The sequence below is a fragment of the Bombina bombina genome, chromosome 4 (genome assembly GCF_027579735.1).
Source record: "Bombina bombina isolate aBomBom1 chromosome 4, aBomBom1.pri, whole genome shotgun sequence".
Classification (NCBI taxonomy): domain Eukaryota; kingdom Metazoa; phylum Chordata; class Amphibia; order Anura; family Bombinatoridae; genus Bombina; species Bombina bombina.
Window position 1 is genome coordinate 883,071,816 of NC_069502.1, and position 22,196 is coordinate 883,094,011.

Consider the following 22,196-nt stretch of genomic DNA (forward strand, 5'->3'; position numbering starts at 1 on the left):
TTAGATAATTGTATTTTGTTAATGTAATTTATTTAATTTATTGTAATGTTAGGTGTTAGTGTAACTCGGGTTAGGTTTTATTTTACAGGTAAATTTGTATTTATTTTAATTAGGTAGCTAGTAAATAGTTAATAACTATTTACTAACTAGTCTACCTAGTTAAATTAAATACAAACTTACCTGTGAAATAAAAATAACACCCAAGCTAACTACAATGTAACTATTAGTTATATTGTAGCAAGATTAGGGTTTATTTTACAGGTAAGTATTTTTAAATAGGAATTATTTAGTTATTAATAGTAAGTTTTATTCAGAATTATTTTAAATATGTTAAAGTTAGGGGGTGTTAGGGTTACATATATTTATTTAGTGTTATTGATGTGGGAGGCCAGAGGTTTAGGGGTTAATAATTATAGTATAGTGGCAGCGGCGACATTGGGGGTGGCAGATTAGGGGTTAATAAGTGTAGGTAGGTGGCGGCGACATTGGGGACGGCAGATTAGGGGTTAATAAGTGTAATGTAGGTGTTGGCGATGTCGGGGCTGGCAGATTAGGGGTTAATAAGTGTAATGTAGGTGTCGGCGATGTCAGGGGCAGCAGATTAGGGGTGTTTAGACTCGGGGTTTATGTTAGGGTGTTAGGTTTAAACATAATTTTTTTTTCCGCATAGACATTAATGGGGTTCCGTTACAGAGCTTTTTATTCTGTGATTGCAGGTGTTAGGCTTTTTTTTAGCCAGCTCTCCTTGTTGATGTCTATGGGGAAATCGTACACGAGCACGTCAAAGCAGCGCTTGTATTTGGGTGAGGTATGGAGCTCAACGCAACCATACCATCCGCACATGCCATTTTTTTGCAAACCTGTAATAGCAGCGCTATGAAAGATGAGCGGTGAAGATAACGTACAAGTTATTAGCGAGCCAGCCATAACGCAAAACTCGTAATCTGGCTGATTGTGTTTTAGGCAACTATATTAAATTCCCCTACCCTTTAATTGAGCTCTGAAATTACGCTAACCCGACGCATGTTAAATTAGATTGCACTTGAGAGAACGTGTTTACTTTCAACTGAAAAAACCTGATGCCGCTTTTGCGCTATAGATAGCACGCCACTTGAAATCTAGCCCTTATTTGTTTTATTTTTGTCTTTTCTGATTTGCAGAATTTTGCATAACAGTTAAGCAAATAAAACTTACGTAAATATCTTTCTCAAATGTTTCTATCATTCAAATAAAAGAATAACATTTAAACACAGTGATTTTGATCTGCCTGAAAAAAATGTGATGTTCAAGCTGTTTAAATTTAAAGGGATATGAAACCCAAAATTTTTCTTTGATGTTTCAGATAGAGCATACAATTTTAAACAGCTTTCCAATTTACTTCAATTAGCAAATTTGCTTAATTTCTTTTGTATTCTTTGTTGAAGGAGCAGTTTTGCACTACTTGACGATAGCTGAAGATATTGGGGCCGATTTGTTAAGCTCCGTATCGAGACCGCTGCTCCATCACTTGTCCGTCTGCTCTGAGGCAGCGGACAGAATTCAACCCGATCGATTACGATCGGGTTGATTGACACCCCCTGCTAGCGGCCAATTAACTTCCAGTTGTATCAGTGTACTTCCTGCTTAGGGTTGCCAGGTGTCGTCCACAAAAACACCGGACACCCAACAAATAAACTGGGGGGGGTGAAATATATCTACATTCCATGTACAGTATGTGTGTGTGTATATACATATATATATATATACAGTATATATATATATATATATATATATATGTGTGTGTGTGTGTGTATATATATATATATATATATTTATATATATATATATATATATATATATATGTGTGTGTTTGTATATATGTATATGTATATATATATATAAATATATGTATATATATATATATATATATACATACATACATACAGTGCATTTACAATTAAGAAAGCATGCAAGTAAAAATTTATAAAACAAACTGTTTAAGCCCCTTAACTGCCAGAGATGGATGCACATCTGCTACAGCCCTCTCAAGCAGTTTTTTTTTTTTTAATCAGACCAAGTGAGAGCAAATAGATATTATAATTTACAGCTCACATAAGCAGGGCATGAAGGTGACCGTTATCTATCTTCTGTGTGTAGGGAGAAAGTCTGCTGAAAAGCACACACACGGACTGTAGATATGCCCCGCTCCCACAGCAGCCGCAGACCTGTGTACTTTAACAGGTCTTTGAAAGGGAAGGGGGGCAGATCGTACCACAGCAGCTGCAGACCTGTGAACTTTAACAGGTCTTTGAAAGGGAAGGGGGGCAGATCATAGCTCCATGTTGACCCTAGGCAGAGGGCTATTAGAAACATGGTGATTTGTTTTTTCTCTGCAAATTTTACCGAGCAGCTGGTTGTAAAACCGGACTGTTCAGTCGAAGGTCGAATAACGAACATGCTATTCCTGCTACAGTTGATTTGCTGATAGGTACTTCCTGTTAAAGCTCATTAGCTAATAGTTACTTCCTGTGTATCCAAATGTTCAAGTACTTAAAAGTGATGCTGCATAGCTGTAAAAACTGACTAGAAAATATCACCTGAACATCTCTATGTAAAAAATGAAGATATTTTACCTAAATTTCCTAAGTATTCACACCCCACTGTAAAGAGATTTTAAGCAGCCAATCAGCATGCTATTTCTAGAACTTGCAAAAGAGTGTTCATCTGGCATGTGCAGACACAGTCATGTTATTTTCCTATTCAGCTTAAGGAACTTTACTATGAAATCTCATGAGATTTCACTGAAGTCTCGTGTGATCACAGCAAGGCAAAGCATGACCTCAACACTTCCCTTTTTACATAGAGATGCTCAGGTGAAACTTTCATGTCATCTTTCTACAGTTATGCTGCATCACTTTCTCAGTTTCAGACATTCCTAATCCTTCATTTCTATTCTTTTTCAGAAACTAAAAGAGGAATCCTCACCCAGAATCTTGTCAACACATTTTCCATATGATAACATACCAAAAACATTTTTTGAAAAGAAAGTAAAGGTAAATAGTTGCAATATTTCTGATAATTCTAGAGGTTATACAATTATGTTCTTATATAAAAAATAACAGAATTTATAGATATACTGATAAGGATTATTTTTTTATTATTATCAGTTATTTGTAGAGCGCCAACAGATTCCGCAGTGCTAATTTAAAATCTATATGTTCATGGTGATTAACTTATAGGATTTGTTCTAAAACAAAAAACAAAAGGGGCGCCACATGGTCAGGTACAGTTTGACAATATAGAAGTTCACAGCCATCCAGCAGACTGCACATCGCGCTGATCCTGGATACAGCCCCGATTTCAATCTTCTAGGTCCCATGATCAGGATAATGGGATGCTTAACTCTCAAACCTCTTAATCTTCTGGTCTAGATATCAATATTCAGCAAGGCAAGTGTTATGAAAAAATAATAAATATTGATTTAAAATCAAGTAGTAAACAATTAAAACAAAGCTACACGTTTCTCAGTCATACTTTGCTACCCTTGCGTTTTTTTGTTTTAAAATGGATCTACGTGAGAGGATATTACTTGTTACAATGAGCTGCCTGGGCTTTTCTAACAATATTTTCATTTTCTTGGACTGCTGTGGACACTGACTGGGGAATGTGAGATTGCTCTCTATAGAGAGTTTTGAAAGGGTTTTCTGGGGAATGTGAAACCTTATTAATCTTTTATAGCAATTGTTTTGTCATTAAGATTTATTAAATCTTTTAACATTCTTTCATTGTTTGGTGGGTGCCCCCTATTATAGAGTACTTATTGGTTTTAACTAATAGGATTTGCCAGAGCTGCAAGGGACCTGTCTGGATTTGAAAAAAGCTCAGGAGACTGAAATTAAATGAAATAAAATACTTAATAACTGGCATTTAATTTTAGTGTAATGTTAGGTGTTAGTGCAACGGCGACGTTGGGGGCGGCAGATTAGGGGTTAATAAGTGTAGGTAGGTGTCGGTGACGTTGGGGGCGGCAGATTAGGGGTTAATAAGTGTAATGTAGGTGTCTGCGATGTCAGGGGCAGCAGATTAGGGGTTAATAAGTGTAATGTAGGTAGCGACGACATTGGGGGCGGCAGATTAGGGGTTAGGAGCTCAACGCTGCTATATTGCCTGCTAACGCCGGGTTTTTGCAAACCTGTAATAGCAGCGCTATAGGGAGGTGAGTGGTGACAATAACTTGCAAATTATTACCGAGCCGCTCATAACGCAAAACTTGTAATCTGGCCGATAGAAAAATAAGTAGGTGTTCTGTATACTCCATACACAGTAAGTGATGCCACTGCTTATTCTAGGGACATTATTACTAATATAGATGACTTGCAATCTCCCAATTGGGTAACAAGGAGGTTGCCTTAAAGGTACACAGTAGAAGTCAAAATTAAACTTTTATGATTCAGATAGAGCATTTGTTGTAAAACAACTTTCCAATTTACTTCTATTATCACATTTGCTTTGTTCTCTTGACGTCCTTTGTTGAAGAGTAAAGCCAGGTAGGTCGATAACAGCTCATGTCTTTAGCAGTCTATGGCATCAGTGTTTGCAACTATGTATAACAATGTTGCAAACACTGCTGCCAGATGGCTAGAGACATGTGCACGCTCTTGAGCTCACCTAAAATTACTCTTTAACAAAGGATAACAAGAAAACTAAGCAAAATTAATAACAGAAGTAAACAGGAAAGTTGTTTAAAATGTCACGCTCTATTCAATCCATTAAAGTTTAATTTTGACGCTACTTTCCCTTTAATGCTATAAGGTTATAGAAGATAGATGAAGTGGTGAGAATTGGTAAGATTTAGAAACTAACTAGGATAGAGTTGGTAATTACAGCACAGGGGAAAGTGAATTAGTGTTTCAGTGGCAGGTATAGTATGAAAGAGAAAGAATAAGGAGCATAAAAGTACATATAAAAAAGGTAGGTCATTATATTATTGCACTATTTCTTGCATATATAACTGTGTGTTTAACTCCTGTAAATGGATTAAACACATAATTAAAGTTAGTTAGTTAAAGTTAGAGCAACAATGCAATTCTGAGGATATGCAGATATGCTTTTCAACAAAGGATACAAAGTGAACAAAATACATTTGATAATAGAAGTGAATGTAAAAGTATCTTAAAAGTGAATGCTCTGGACTTCCGGTGGGCGGTACTACTGAATGGAAGCAAGAAACAAGAGCTCCGCACCTACAAGCTGCAAAAGTGACCTTTTACTTGCTATACAGCAACCATCCATTTACCAACGCTTTATGTCTTGCTGAGAGACCCTGCTCCGGTCATCGTCAGCCGACTCTTTAATTGTGAAGGGCGCACCATCTGCTCTAGCCCCCGTTTGCACCACCTGAAATTCTGGAATCCACGTGGACCACCATGTTGGTGCAGTAAAGCAGCTGCCTATGATTCCCACTCTGCAGAATAAGCGCTGAAACAGCGGAACAAGTATGACAATCTATCTACACCTCTGGAAACACCTTCGAGGCCTTTCACGAAACCGGACTACGAACGGACCACGTGGCCGGCACTTGACGGTGTCCATTACTTTTCAAGATGGCCTCAATAATTAATGAACTGAAGGCTGTGTTCATGCCTCGCTTGGACCACCTTGTAATGTCCTGCTTATCCCTGCATGAAGAGATCCAGTCCAGTTAGAGACCTCCTATGATGCTGGCACTTACCTCCAAATCTGATTCTGGGGACCAGCGATTGCCACTGCAGGATCTCTCCCGGGACACTATATGGCTGGATGGTACGCAGCCTGATCTGTGCTGTGATGCTGCTCCACCTCACGGCTCCTCTGCATTACCCTTGCCAGATGATGGAGCCTACTGCAAAATAAAACCTTCTTCGAAGTCCTACAGCATAGTGGCTAAACAGAATATATCTCCTCAGTGTCTCCCTAACCAGGCAGCAGACTGGCTCTTCTTACAACCAGGGCTGTGGCTAAACACACAACATGTTTATATGGCGACAAGTGTCTCAGCTTTGGCCATGGGTTTGAAACTTGCAGGACTGTTCAGCGGGCCTGAAGATGCCCTGTGTGTCCACAGAGGCATGATACTCACAGAGAGAAAGCCTCATGTTGAAGGCACACAGAAATCATGCATCTGTCGATCTGCATACCAACTAAGAGGGTTCCCAGACTCATATTACGAACTGCTTGTTTTATTGAAGGATGGTGTGGGCTAGAATGTACAAGCTGCAAAAGTGACCTTTTACTTGCTATACAGCAACCATCCATTTACCAACGCTTTATGTCTTGCTGAGAGACCCTGCTCCGGTCATCGTCAGCCGACTCTTTAATTGTGAAGGGCGCACCATCTGCTCTAGCCCCCGTTTGCACCACCTGAAATTCTGGAATCCACGTGGACCGCCATGTTGGTGCAGTAAAGCAGCTGCCTATGATTTCCACTCTGCAGAATAAGCGCTGAAACAGCGGAACAAGTATGACAATCTATCTACACCTCTGGAAACATCTTCGAGGCCTTTCACGAAACCGGACTACGAACGGACCACGTGGCCGGCACTTGACGGTCCCTACCTTAGCTGGCTCACTCCTGCGTACCCGACCGGCCGGCTTGAACTCTGGACAATGAACACAGCTCAGTTTCCGATTATGATCTACATTGTAGGATACTATTTAGTAAAGCTTACAACACTGCTCACTTTACTTCCTGCTTTGATCTGTTTAAGAGGGACAACAACTGCTGAGCTAAATGTTGTGATGTGTTCGCTGTTTGAGCTGCTTTGTTATGATCATGGGTACAGCACATATTGACCGGCAATGTGTTTATTGCAATCAGATCTGTTTATCAATGTGATCTCAGTTTTTCTTTCTTTTGTTTATTTAATTGTTTTGTTTGTTTGTATTTCTTTTGTTTGAATTGGTACTTTTTATTTCTAAACCCCCTTCTTGAATAGGTAAGCTGGGTACTCCGGTTTCTATGTAATTCAATATGTCTTACTCTTATCGGTATATCACTTAACGTGAAGTGAGCTATCAAAGTATGGCTGCGTAGCTGCTCTCTTAAGTATATAAACTCACTATTTCTCCATCAGCCCCTGATAACACTAACTAGAAAACGCTACAACTTAAGTACTTTAAGACCGGAGCAACCTGTCATTAGCGATGCCAGACTTTATCTATGACAGTTCTGAAGTTCATATGGTATTTTTGAAAAATGCTTTGTCGAGCAGGCTACCTGCTATATTATATTTTTATTCTATATATTATGTGACTGAACAAAGAGTATCTGTGTTACGCCAACCTTATTTCCACGTTATAATATGGGCTCAATATCGGTTATACCGGTTTGCTATAGAAATGATCAGCTAAAAAGTGTCACAATCTCTATGGCTTTACAATTATCCCTGCAGTTTATAATCGAGTTGTAATTATACCACAGAACTATGCAACATTGCCAAACCATAAACCTAGGTATATATTCTGGAACAATAACCTGTGGAGGGGCTGGTGGATTCTAACCTTATGTCATGTTGTCCTCCTTAAATAACTTGTCATGACTTTGGATAATAACGGCTGATCTCAATGTTTAGATATGTTCCTGGTTTGGGTTTAACTGTTTTGTTCCTATATATAACACATGCTGTTCTGCAAAACGTTTATCACAATCAGACATGGTTAGCGCTGCAATACCAGTTTTCTTTTCTTTTGCCTACCTATTTATTTTGTTGGTGTTTGTAATTGTACTTTTTCTCTCTCATCCCTCTTCTTGAGTAGGTGAGCTCTGTATTACATCTTATATGTGACAAATTGCGATATAAATTATGTCTCATAAGCTGCTCTATTAAGTATATACACTTACCATTTTACCATCAGCTCTTGATAACATTACCTAGAAAACGCTACGACTATTATCTTACTAACAGCGTTTCAAGAGTAGCCAATGAATTAGTTTATCTCGATACATATTAGCCTTTTAAGTTTCAAGATATCCCACCTATGGACCTTTAAGTAACTTTAATGTACCATGTATGGGGCTCCTAGTATCTATTTTGTTATGGGTGTGTTTTACTTATTCTTGTTTTGTTTTGTTTTAGGTAATTTAGTTTAGTGTGTAGAGTTTATAAAATAATAAAACCCCAACATGGAGGTACATTTACATTTATGCCAGACTGTTCTCTGATCCGTAGAGGACTCTTACAGCTCTCACTATAACTATGAATATCCAACTTTAGAGTATTTGATATTTTATATTGTTACATTCTATTTTGTTGCTTCATCAATTCTGTAATTTCTTATCACTGTTACAAACTATACCATTGTAACCTGTGTTGGTTATAAATAAAATTTATAAAAGAAAAAAAAAAAAAGTGAATGCTCTGACTCATGAAAGTTTTAATTTTGACTTCCATGTCCCTTTAATTATAGTGGCTGTGGGCAAGGAAGAAGCAGTAAGTGGGTGGGTCAGTAAAATAAAGCTAGTTGTTGAATATTAAGGAGCTGATGATTGAGAAGCACCAGAAGAGGAAGATGAATGATGAAGATTAATACGATTTAGTAGGCGTAATGCAATAGCGCATATGCAGGAGGGTATGGGAGAGTAGATAAATAAGGAGTATGCAGAATGTGGGGATTTCATAGCCCTTTATCCCTTAACCCAATGTGAAGTATAAAGTTACAGCCGAGAGCTGGAGTTCCTGGGAACTGGAGCGCGATCGGCCCTACACTGAATAAAAAAATTAAAGGAGAGTGAGGGATTGGGAGCTACAATACAGACAAAAATATGGAATGGGGGGTGGGGCAGGGCCCTTAAGTAATAACGGGGGGAGGTGTGGGGACCACTTTACTAATGAAAAAAATAAGAAATATATATATATATATATATATATATATATATATATATATATATATATACAAGGTACTGACACGCAGATAGGGAAGAGCGTTGTTTGAGAGGGATCAGGTAGAGATTAGGGGGCGGGTGGTGTCAAGGGGGAGAGTAATCTCTACACTAAAGATACAATCAACCTTACAAGCTGCCTGAATAACCCCTTCACTGACGGGAATGTGTGGTGCGCAGCTGCAGTTATTGGCATTCTAATTACCAAAAACCAATGGCAAAGATATGTATGTCTGCTATTTCTGAGAAGCTTTTACAATCATTTGTGTTATGATTGCACAAGCGGTATGTAAATAATTTCAGTGAGAAACCCAAAGTTTATGAAGTTAACAATTTTTTTATATAATCACATTTAGCGGCGGTGAAATGGTGGCATGAAATATACCAAAATGGGCCTAGTTCAATACCTTGAGTTGTCAGGTAAATAAAAAAAACAAGGCTCTATTTCTGTTTAAATTAAGTGAGTGAAATCAAATGCTAAAAACTCTCCGGTATTTTGGGCAAGTTCTTCTCTGAAAGTCCGGTTAGCGAAGGGATTAAGAAGCAGATGAGTTGGTAAAGGCACATTAATCACCTCATGCCTTTGTGCAAATATGTTGCTTTTCCCATGCTCTCTAGAGGGATAGAAAAAAGTTTCAAAATGCTTGAACTCAACAGTCGTTTGGGTAGTTTGCAGCAATTTATAAAAAAAAATCCATGGTTATAGAATTTGCTTTCTGGCCTCTTTAGGGATCGTGGGGCAATCACATTTTTTGCACAAAATCAAGAGATGTTTAATGTCCCTTTAATGTGTGAAGAAAATATATAGGCAAAAATAGGTGCACACTAGGGACTTCTGGGTAAACTGAGAGGAGGCTTGATCACTTCTCTTTTTAACATGGAAGGTGCTTAAAAGTTTAGATTGTGGCTATGCATAAAACATGTGAAAGGTATTTAAAGGGGCATAAATGATTGGTGGTATGTTCGGACTCTAGAACCCCAGCATACTGCTGAGCGCATATATATATATATATATATATATATATATATTTATATAGATAATGCCCATTTACAAGGAAACTGAAGATTTAGAGAACACAAACGAAAAAACAAAACAAAAAACTTTCGTATTTCTATTATAAAATGTATCTGTATTTTTTGTTGCCTCATTTTTTATTACTTTACTGAATAAACATTTTGCCCACTAATATACAGTTTCTTGCCGTGTACCCTCCTGAGAGCCTTGCAATGACCAAACAACATTTTTGATTGATAGAAATAACTTGTGTTTCTTTTCAGATTCTAGTGGTTTTTCGTAATCCTAAAGATACGGCTGTGTCACTTTTCCATTTTTATAATAACAACCCTGTGCTCCCTAAATGTAGTTCATGGGATAAATTTTTCCAAGACTTCATGACTGGCAAAGGTAATTTACTACAGTTAATCCTGAAAACAACTGTTTTTGTGCCTGTTATAATTTGACTTATACATTTAATATAGTTTACTTAAAGAGACAGCGTACTTTAAAAAACAATTTCCTCCTTAAGGTGTTCCCAATGATCTGTTTTACCCACTTGAGTGCATTACATTTTCTTACAAACAGCTCTTTTAGCTTTATTTTTGTCAATTGAATCAGCTGTTTTTGTCTGTTTAAAATATTGAACATATGAATGCTATAGTATTTTCAAGAGCAATGTTTTCCAACTCAAGTCCTCAAGGCACATCAACAGGCCAGGTTTTCATGATATCTGAACTAAAGCACACATGAAATAATCAGCTGATCAGTAGCCATGGCTACTAACCTGCTCTCACCCATCAGCTGATTCATTTACCTTTGCTCTAGTTCAAATATCATGAAAATCTGGCCCTATTGTTAGCCTTGAGGACTAGAGTTGAAAAACACTGTTGTACGTTCTCATTATGGGCCATGGAAGAACCTTGGAAGTGATAATTATAGGTACTGGTGGTCTCTTCAGGGCAGCAATTGTGCTTTCTTGGTGTCAATAAGTATTTTCTGAGTGGTGCATGGGTGGGATCTGCACTCTAGGGTGCCATTGCTTCAATTGAGTTAAGTTTCATATTGGAGGTGGGATAAAAGCTTTAATGCAGTGGGTGGATCATGGATAGCTGTGGGTACAAGGTACCTGGGTGCATAGTATTAATGTAGTAAGGGTCAGAAGGGGTTAATGGGGTGTGGGAACAAAGTTAGGATTTTATTGTGGTGAAGACTAAGGGGCAGATTTAACAAGGCCTCAATGGCCCTGAATCTTAAGACTGCTGCTCTTTAACTCGTCTGCCAACTCTGAGGCGGCGGACAGCAATCCGCCTGATCTCATATGATCGGGTTGATCAACATCCCCTGCTAGTGGCCGATTGGCCTGCGAATCTGCAGGGGTGGCATTGCACAAGCAGTTCACCAGAACTGGCCTTCCCTGTCCATGGCTGTAGGTGTGGAGGTGCTGCCCAAACCACTCTGCTAATAAAATGGTTGATACAAGACCACAAGTGAGGCTGCATAAATGTTACTAACTTAAAATTGATATATTGGGCAAAATGGATTTAATAAGAAAGGAAGAGTGTTCAATCCTGGCATCCTTTAGAGTTAGCTTTATAGTCTTTATAGTTGTTCTGTCTATTGTATGCTTATTATGTTCATGTTGATGACATCTGGTGGTTTCATGTTTACAGCTTGGTTCCTCTCAAGAATTAAACAGGAAGTGTTAATAAAGTTTGTTAATAAAAAGTCTTACTTTCAGTTTCTCAGCAGCCATCTTAGCTTTAAGAAGCATGGAAATCAGCTCTTAACAGTTGCCTCTAAATATACATATGCCTGTAAGTTATTTGTTGTTTGCTAAGAGTTCATTGTACATTTGAATTGCCTTGCTATTTGCTGTAAGTATTAAATCTAAGCTCTCTGTGTTAGAAACATGTATTATTGTATGTATTGCAAGCACCACGTGTAACTACATATTGTAATTTCAACTTTTCTTATTGTATTGCAGTTTTACAAAATAACTATTCAGAAGTAAAATCAGTTTGGAATAAACACAAAGCTATTTCTGTCTGGTTTGTTAACTAGCTGTCTAGCTATCAGTAGTGAGGACAGTACAGTAAAAAGACATGCTATATCAAGGCAAGATACAAGAGCTGCATTGTATAGTAATAAGGCATGCTATATCAAGGCAAGATACAAAGGCTGCATTTTAAAGTAAAAAGCAGTAAATAACAAGCAAACATACAAGACCTGCAATTTAAAGTGAAAGGCAGTAAAAATAATTTGCACAAGAACTGCATTTAAAATATTGTGCTACTTTAACCTGATCACTATGAACCAAGATAAGAGTGTTGATATGATACAGCAAACTTTAGAGACCAGATCCTATGCCTCTGGATCTAAATATTCAATGCGCTCCAGCAGATCATCAGCCAGTTCTGCAGGACTCAGAGCCCGTGCTAAAGCACAAGCAGCCCAGGCACAAGTTTCTTATGCTGAAAAAGAAGCAGACATGATAAAGCAGAAAGCAGCACTAGAAGCAGAGGCAGCTAAGCGCAAAGCAGATATGGAAGCAGAGACAGCAAGGTGTGAAGCTGAAACAGCGCAACGCAAGACAGAGTTAGAAGCTAATATGCATGTGCTAAAGATTCAAAGGGCAGCAGTTGCAGCATCTGCAGAAGCAGCAGTCTATGAAGCAGCAGCTGAACTAGAAGAGGAACCACTTCAAGATTTTGCAGAAATAACTACCCATGATTCAGTACAAAGGACTCGTGAGTATGTACAGAACCATGCTCTAGACCAAGATAAAACAGAGCATGCTCCTATCCAACATATGTCCAGCATAATGCCACAGTTTCCTGACTCAACATATTTACAGTCTACTCCAAGTATTCTTGACTTGCACCCTCCTTCCCAGACTGACACTGCAAATGTCTCTACACCAAGAGTGCGCTTTCAAGAAAGCAGAGGTTACGCTGATCCACAATATCCATCACATTATATGGACTCTCACATATCCCCTCTCAGAAATAGTACATTAGGAACTTCAGAGACTACTCACCTAGCAAAGCACCTGATTCGTCGAGAGTTAGTGAGTACAGGGCTACTAACATTTGCTGATCGACCAGAGAACTACTGGGCATGGAAGACATCATTCCAAGGTGTCACCAGAGATCTTAATCTTACAGCCAGAGAAGAGCTAGATCTTTTGACTAAGTGGCTTGGTCCAGAGTCATCTCAACAGGCTAAGAGAATCAGGTCAGTGCATGTTCATAACCCAATTGTTGGAGTTAAAATGGTATGGCAGAGACTAGAAGAATGTTATGGCAGCCCTGAAGCTATTGATAATGCACTGTTAAATAAGCTAGAAAACGTCCCCAAAATCTCAAACAAAGACAACATAAAGTTAAGAGAACTTGGTGACATGTTGTTGGAGGTGAATGCAGCTAAGACAGGAGGCTTTTTGCCAGGACTGGCATACCTAGACACAGCTCGTGGCATCAAACCAATTATTGAAAAACTGCCATATAGCCTGCAAGAAAAGTGGATTTTTCAAGGTTCCAAGTACAAAGAAGACCATCATGTCTCCTTTCCACCATTCAGTTTCTTCACCAGATTTATTGTCAACCAAGCAAAGACCAGAAATGATCCAAGCTTCATATTCTCAACATGCAGCAACCAATTTCCAGTAAACAAGGTACAGCAACAGACCAACGGTGTCAGTAAGAAAGACAGAAGTGTCAGCTACTAATGCAACTCCACAAGTGAAAAGCCCTTCGTGGAAATCCATGGAATCAGACAGTCCATGTCCAATTCATAATAAACCACACCCACTGTCAAAGTGTCGTGGGTTCAGAAGCAAGCACATTGATGAATATAAAGCTTACCTGAAGGAGAATTCTATCTGCTTTAGATGTTTGCTTTGCATCCAGATCCAGCTCCCTGGGCAGTAGAGACTCCTTTACCAAAGGGAGAGCAAGGCCGGGGAGCAAGAGGAAGCTACTCCACCCACTATTGTATCCAAGTGTACAGAGGTATGCGGGAAAGGGACAAGGCCCAGATCATGTTCCAAGATTTGTTTAGTGACTGTATATCCCTCTAATAAACCTGACTGTTCTGTAAAGATGTATGCAGTGTTAGATGATCAAAGTAACCGTTCTTTAGCCAAATCAGAGTTTTTTGATGTGTTTAACATTAGTGGTGAAACATTTTCCTACACTCTAAGAACATGCTCAGGCATTACAGAGAAAACAGGGCGTAGGGTATCCAACTTCACTGTTCAGTCTATGGATGGGAAAACACACATAAAACTCCCCACACTCATTGAATGTGACATGATACCTGATGACAGGTCAGAAATTCCAACACCTGAGATTACACAGCATTTCCCTCATCTGAAATCCTTAACAGACAAGATCCCAGCACTTGACCCTAACGCACAAATACTTCTCTTGTTAGGAAGAGACAGTCTGAAGGTGCACAAAGTACGTGAGCAGATTAATGGGCCTCTCAACAGTCCTTATGCACAACATTTAGACTTAGGTTGGGTCATAGTTGGGGAAGTATGCTTAGGAGGAGCTCATAGACCAGCAGATGTGAACTCTTTCAAGACAAATGTGCTGCCTAGTTGGCGCACTTCTCTGTTCAGCCCATGCACTAGCTATATACAGGTAAAAGAGACCTTTAATGCTTGTAAACAACAGCCATACACCCCTTCATTGTGTTATTTAGGAAATGCAACTCTCAATGTGGACAGTTTAGATGATAATGTGTTTGTTACTACTCCAAACGATGACAAACCTGCTATGTCTATTCAAGATGGTATGTTCCTTGATGTAGTTGAAAAAGAGATGTTTATTGATGAAGCAAATTACTGGGTATCACCCCTACCATTTCGCTCACCTCGTCTTAGACTACCAAACAACTTAGAGCAAGCTCAGAATAGACTACTTGCTCTACAGCATTCCTTTGTGAAAAAACCTGAAATTAAAGAACATTTTGTTAACTTTATGCAAAAGATCTTTGACCATGACCAAGCAGAACCTGCCCCACCATTGGAACCAGGTGAGGAGTGTTGGTACCTACCAATCTTTGGTGTCTATCACCCTCAGAAGCCAGGACAGATCAGAGTAGTTTTTGATTCAAGTGCTCAGTTTGAAGGCATCTCACTGAATGACACACTCCTCAGTGGACCTGATTTAAATAATACACTACTAGGTGTCCTTTTACGTTTCCGCAAAGAGCAAGTTGCAATTACCACTGATGTACAACAAATGTTTTACTGTTTCATGGTTAGAGAAGATCACCGTAACTATTTGAGATTTCTTTGGTTTCGTGACAATGACCTTAACAAAGAAATTACAGAGTTCAGGATGAAGGTACATGTCTTTGGAAACAGCCCTTCTCCAGCCATAGCCATTTATGGTCTAAGACAAATAGCAAAGCAAGGAAAAATTGAGTATGGCGAAGATGTAGAACAGTTTATCTTGAGGAATTTCTATGTAGATGATGGACTCGCATCTGTGCCTACTGAAGCTGAAGCAATCAGTCTTCTGCATGCTCGCAGGATCGAATCTCAAGCTACACAAAGTGGCATCCAACAGAAGTCCAGTAATGGAAGCATTTCCCGCAGATGACAGAGCTAAAGATCTAAAGGACCTTGTTCTAGGTGTCGATCCTCTACCCCTCCAAAGGAGCTTAGGAGTAAGTTGGAACTTACAGACCAACAGTTTCACTTTTCAAGTGTCCAAAGAGGTAAAACCTTTCACACGGAGAGGTATCCTGGCTACAGTAAACAGTCTTTATGACCCACTTGGGTTTGCATCTCCAATAACTATGCAAGGTAAATCTTTAGTCAGAGAACTCTCAACAGACCAATGTGACTGGGATTCCCCACTCTTACCAGATAGAGAAGCTCAATGGAGAGCATGGACAGAAGACCTGATCCATCTTGAAGATCTCAGTATTCCCAGACCCTATGTGCCAGTGTCACTATCGTCCACAGTAAGAAAGAAGGTATATGTTTTTTCTGATGCTTCTACTGTAGCGATAGCAGCTGTGGCATATCTCAGAGTCATAGACAGTAGCGGTCAATGTCATGTAGGCTTTATTATGGGCAAATCTAAACTAGCTCCAAGACCAGCCCATACAGTGCCACGTCTAGAATTATGTGCAGCTGTTTTGTCAGTTGAGCTAGCTGAACTTATTACTGAAGAAATGGACATTGAACTTTATGCAGTTAAATATTACACTGATAGCAAAATTGTGTTAGATTATATTCACAATACTTGTCGGAGATTTCATGTATATGTCTCAAACAGAATAATTCGTATTAGAAAATCTACTAATCCAGATCAGTGGCATTATATTAACACCAGTCAGAATCCAGCAGATCATGGTACTAGACCAATTCAGGCAGCTCACCTAAAACATACCAACTGGTTCTCAGGCCCAGATTTCTTACATCAGGAAGATACAAGTGAGCAATCTGAAGCTAAAGTATTTGACCTCATTGAACCAGATTCTGACAGTGAGATCAGACCTGAAGTGACAGTTTTAAAAACTGAAGTGTATGAACACCAGTTAAACTCACATAGATTTCTCAGATTTTCAAAGTGGAAGTCCCTTGTGAGAGGTATAGCAATACTTATTCACATTGCCAAGTCATTTTCTAGCAGCACTCAAAAGGAGTCATGCACAGGCTGGCATTGCTGCAAAGGGTTATGCCATTCATTAGATTTCTTGCAAGCTGAAACAGTGACTATCAAATGTATCCAAACATGGAAATATAGAAAATGGAAGGAGAAACAAAACGTTCAAGAAGGAGATCTTGTATTGTTGAAAGACTCTCAAGTAAAGCGCAATGAATGGCCAATGGGTCTTATTGTAAAAACCATTCCTAGTGGTGATGGTAAAATTCGCAAAGTAGAGGTCAAAATCATTAAACAAGGGACTGCTAAAGTATACCTTAGACCTGTGTCAGATTTAATTGTTCTTTTTCAAAGTAAAGAGTTATCTGGTTAAATTTAATAATAATTTATAGATCATGTAATAGTGGTATATGTTTATACCAGGCTGGGAGTGTTCTGTCTATTGTATGCTTATTATGTTCATGTTGATGACATCTGGTCATTTCATGTTGCAATTACAGCTTGGTTCCTCTCAAGAATAAAACAGGAAGTGTTAATAAAGTTTGTTAATAAAAAGTCTTACTTTCAGTTTCTCAGCAGCCATCTTAGCTTCAAGAAGCATGGAAATCAGCTCTTAACATTTGCCTCTAAATATACATATGCCTGTAAGTTATTTGTTTTTTGCTAAGAGTTCATTGTACATTTGAATTGCATTGCTATTTGCTGTAAGGATTAAATGTAAGCTCTCTGTGTAAGAAATATGTATTATTGTATGTATTGCAAGCACCACGTGTAACTACATATTGTAATTTCAACTTTTCTTATTGTATTGCAGTTTTACAAAATAACTATTCAGAAGTAAAATCAGTATGGAATAAACACAAAGCTATTTCTGTCTGGTTTGTTAACTAGCTGTCTAGCTATCAGTAGTGAGGACAGTACAATAGTCTTTTTAGTTTTTCATTATTGGTTATACAAAAACTAGTATGAGGTCTCTCTAGAAACTTATTAAGTAAATATCATCATTAGTGTAACCACACAAATATATAATATAAAATATATTGGGGCATATTTATCAAGCTCCGTACGGAAACAGAAGTTTAAAGACCGCTGCTCCATAACATCCACCTGCTTTGAGGTGGCGGACAGAAATCGCCAGAAATCAACCCGATTGAATATGATCGGGTTCGAATCTGCATTGGGTGGTATTGAACCAGCAGTTCACAAGAACTGCTGGTGCAATGATAAATGCCGACAGCGTATGCTGTCGGCATTTATCGATGTGCAGCGGACATGATCCGCAATATTGGATCATGTCCGCTCGCACAATCATAAATATGCCCTAATATATTCATTCCCAGTTTATATTCTCTTACATATATTGCCTGGTAAGAATACTGAGAAATACATTGTTTAGTTGCTAATTCATTCAATGATTTAAAACCTAGCAAATCCCATTATAACAATTTTTAACTGACAGTTATTTTGTCATATTCTGCTAAAGAATACAATAAAACTCTTCTGTATTTAAACTGTTTTGTGGATTTCAGTTGTAGGGGGATCCTATTTTGATCATGCGGTTGAATGGAACAAACATATTGATGATGAAAGAATTTTTATTGTCACATTTGAAGAAATGAAGAAGGTGCGTTTATTCTTTATTGACAAATTATGAATGTTCTTGATTACCTTCTTATGCTTAACACAGTATAGATAGCTGTATAAGACTAAGGGGCATATTTAAAGACTGCTTCTCCATAAAAGTAGAAGGATGCAGGCACTTCAACCAATTGCTTTGCAAATAAAATCCACAAGTTTATTGTATAGAACACGGTAAAAACCAATACAACAGTTAGTGGGGAGAACAACAAAAGTGAACTTATAGACATGCAGAGGTGTGGAACAAAGGCGTGTGTCAGGTGCGTTTCGCGCCCCCTACAGGCGCTTCTCCATAACCTGTTCACCTGCTCTGAGGCGGCGGACAGACATCGCCAGAAATCAACCTGATCGAATACGATTGGGTTGATTGACACCCCCTGCTAGCTGCCGATTGGCCGCGAATCTGCAGGGGGCTGTCGGCATTTATCGATGTGCAGCGGGCATGATCCTCAATATCGGATCATGTCCGCTCGATAATTCGGCCCCTAAGAGTCCTTTTCAGCAGTGTTTCTCAATTCCAGTACTCAGTGCCCCTAACAGGACAGATTTTCATGATATATGAAATAGAGCACAGGTAAAATAATCAGCTGATAAGAGAGTGCAGTTTAGTAACCATGATTATTGATCAGTGGATTATTTCACCTTCTCTCTAGTACAGATATCATGAAAATCTGGCCTGTTAGGGTCCCTGAGAACTGGAATTGAGAAAAACCGCTTTTCCCAGGGAATCCTAACAGACAAGGTTGAAATATTCCCTGTTTGATTATTAAAAAAAATGTAGTTGAGACTATGGGGCCGAATTATCAAGGTCCGAATGGAGCTTGATGCCCCTGTGTCTGAATGGAGCTTGATTCCCCTGTTTCCTTCAGGCTCGCCGGAAACAGCAGTCTTAAGACCGCTGCTCCATAACTGGTCTGCCGCCTCTGAGGCTGCGATCTGCAATCTGCTCAATCCTATATGATCGGGCTAATTGACACCACCTGCTAGCGGATGATTGGCCGCAAATCTGCAGGGCGCGGCATTGCACAAGCAGTTCTGGTGAACTGCTTGTGCAATGTTAAATGCTGATAGCGTACGCTGTCGGTATTCAGCGATGTCTGTCAGACATGATACGCTACAGTGTATCATGTCGGACAGACATTGATAAATTGGCCCCTATGGGTTCCATTTACCAAGCTTTGAATGCAGTGCTGGCTTTTAAGACCTTTTTGCTGGTGGTGTAAAATCACCCACCACTAATCTGACTAGGGTGATTGACAGCCCCTGCTCTCACAAGATTGTGGCAACAGGGGTCAATGGGGCACAAGTAGCTGTTCATGTAAAGATAAATGTGGGCAGTGTAATGCTACCCCTGCTGTGATATTGGTATGACAGGTTTCCTAGCTGAGAAATATGTCCAAGTAATTGATAAATGGAGCCTTATTATTAAAAAATTGCTATTTAATGGCTTGAGAAGAAAAATACTTATGGGTTTGGCAAGGGCTGGAAATGAGAAGTGCTGTTTTAAATAATTCAGTCAGTAATAGTGGTAATAGAACTGGGTTTTATATTAAATCTGCTCTACAGTCAACTTGGAGGAAGGGGAGTGATTTTGTGTTTTTAAAATCAGTTTTACAGTTGACTGTTTACAGTCATATTATAGAGAAAGGGGGTATTATCTTTAGAGGGAAGACTTTGTGATTATAAGGGAAGATCAGGGAGGGTATGGCAGCAGCTGACAAACATGAGAGTGCATACAGTGTTAGACAGAAATTGAGAGACATAGAGGATGAGGATAGCCAGGAAGGGCGCGATCCGATATAGATCGTAGTTTGCGGCGCAAGCGAGGGAACCCCCGTCTCCCGTAGTTTCAGCTCGCAACTCGAGCTATCCAATATACCCCTCCATCAGATGCTAAAGTGCCGTAAGTCGGATAAACCAGCGATGTCCAGAAATCTGCGTAAGTACAAATTTCTGGAGTCGCCAGTGACTTACGGCACTTTAGAAACTGCCGGCGCCTACAAAACCTGACTAAGTTATTAAATCTCCCGTACTGTCTAACACGCCTCCCAAACATAGCCCAACACGTATACCCCTCTATCCGCTATCCCCCCTCACTCTCCTAATAATAAATATATTACCCTTAAACCGCCGCTCCCGGACCCTGCCGCCACCTAATAAAGTTATTAACCCCTAAACTGCCGCTCACGGACCCCGCCGCCACCTACATTAACTACCCCCTAATGTGAGCTCCTACCCCGCCGCCAGCTACATTAACTACCCCCTAATGTGAGCTCCTACCCCGCCGCCAGCTACATTAACTACCCCCTAATGTGAGCTCCTACCCCGCCGCCAGCTACATTAACTACCCCCTAATGTGAGCTCCTACCCCGCTGCCAGCTATATTAAAATTATTAACCCCTAATCTAATCCCCCTACCCCGCCGCCAGCTATATTAAATACATTAAGCCCTAATCTAATCCCCCTACCCCGCCGCCAGCTATATTCAAATTATTAATCCTTAATTTAATCCCCCTACACTGCCGCCAGCTATATTAAATTAATTAACCCCTAATTTAATCCCCCTACCCCGCCGCCAGCTATATTAAATACATTAACCCCTAATCTAATCCCCCTACACCGCCGCCAGCTATATTAAATTAACCCCTAATTTAATCCCCCTACACCGCCGCCAGCTATATTAAATACATTAACCCCTAATCTAATCCCCCTACACCGCCGCCAGCTATATTAAATACATTAACCCCTAATCTATCTAATCCCCCTAAAGTAATCACCTCTATTACCAGCCCTTAAAAGGGCCTTTTGCGTGACATTGTGCCAAAGTAACAGCTCTATTGCCAGCCCTTAAAAGGGCTTTTTGCGGGGCATTTCCCCAAAGTAATCAGCTCTTTTACCAGCCCTTAAAAGGGCTTTTTGGGGGGCATTGTCACAAAGTAATCAGCTCTTTTGCATCTAATCTAAATCCCCCTACACCGTCGCCACCTATAATAAATGTATTACCCCCTAATCTAATCCCTCTACACCGCCGCTACCTATATTAAATAGATTAACCCCTAATCTAATTCCCCTACACCACCGCCAGCTATATTAACTATATTAACCCTAATTATATTAGGGTTAATATAGTTAATATAGTTATTATATTATAGTTATTAACTATATTAACCCTAATAATATTAGGGTTAATATAGTTAATATCGTTATTATATTATATATATATTAAGTATAATAACCCTATCTAACTCTAACATCCCTAACTAAATTCTTATTAAAATAAATCTAATTAATATTAATATTATTAATTAAAATATTCCTATTTAAATCTAAATACTTACCTATAAAATGAACCCTAAGATAGCTACAATGTAATTAATAATTACATTGTAGCTATTTTAGGGTTTATATTTATTTTAAAGGTAACTTGGTATTTATTTTAACTAGGTACAATAGCTATTAAATAGTTAATAACTATTTAATAGCTACCTTGTTAAAATAATTACCAATTTACCTGTAAAATAAATCCTAACCTAAGTTACAAATACACCTACACTATCAATAAATGAAATAAACTACAAATATCTAAACTAAAATACAACCTTAAAAAAACCTAACACTACCCCCCTGAAGATCTCCCTACCTTGTCTTCACCCAGCCGGGCTGAACTCTTCATCCGATCCGGGTGATGTCTTCAATCAAGCGGCAGAGAAGAAGTCTTCCATCCGGGCGATGTCTTCATCCAAGCAGCAAAGATGAAGTCTTCCATCCGGGCGATGTCTTCAATCAAGCGGCAGAGCAGAAGTCTTCCATCCGGGCGATGTCTTCAATCAAGCGGCAGAGCAGAAGTCTTCCATCCGGGCGATGTCTTCAATCAAGCGGCATCTCCAATCTTCTTTCTTCGCTCCTCCGACGCAGAACATCCATCCGGCACGACGACTTCCCGACGAATGAGGTTCCTTTAAATGACGTCATCCAAGATGGCGTCCGTCGAATTCCGATTGGCTGATAGGATTCTATCAGCCAATCGGAATTAAGGTAG

General features: G+C 39.2%; 1 protein-coding gene across 1 annotated transcript in view; it reads left to right on the plus strand.

Moving 5' to 3' along the window:
• LOC128657433 (sulfotransferase 6B1-like) overlaps positions 1-22,196 on the plus strand; it is a 73,564-nt gene that overhangs the window by 40,344 nt on the left and 11,024 nt on the right. Inside the window, exons 3-5 of the mRNA XM_053711785.1 lie at positions 2,943-3,032; positions 10,175-10,301; positions 18,049-18,143. Coding sequence (XP_053567760.1) covers positions 2,943-3,032; positions 10,175-10,301; positions 18,049-18,143 — 312 coding nt within the window. The remainder of the gene's footprint in view (positions 1-2,942; positions 3,033-10,174; positions 10,302-18,048; positions 18,144-22,196) is intronic.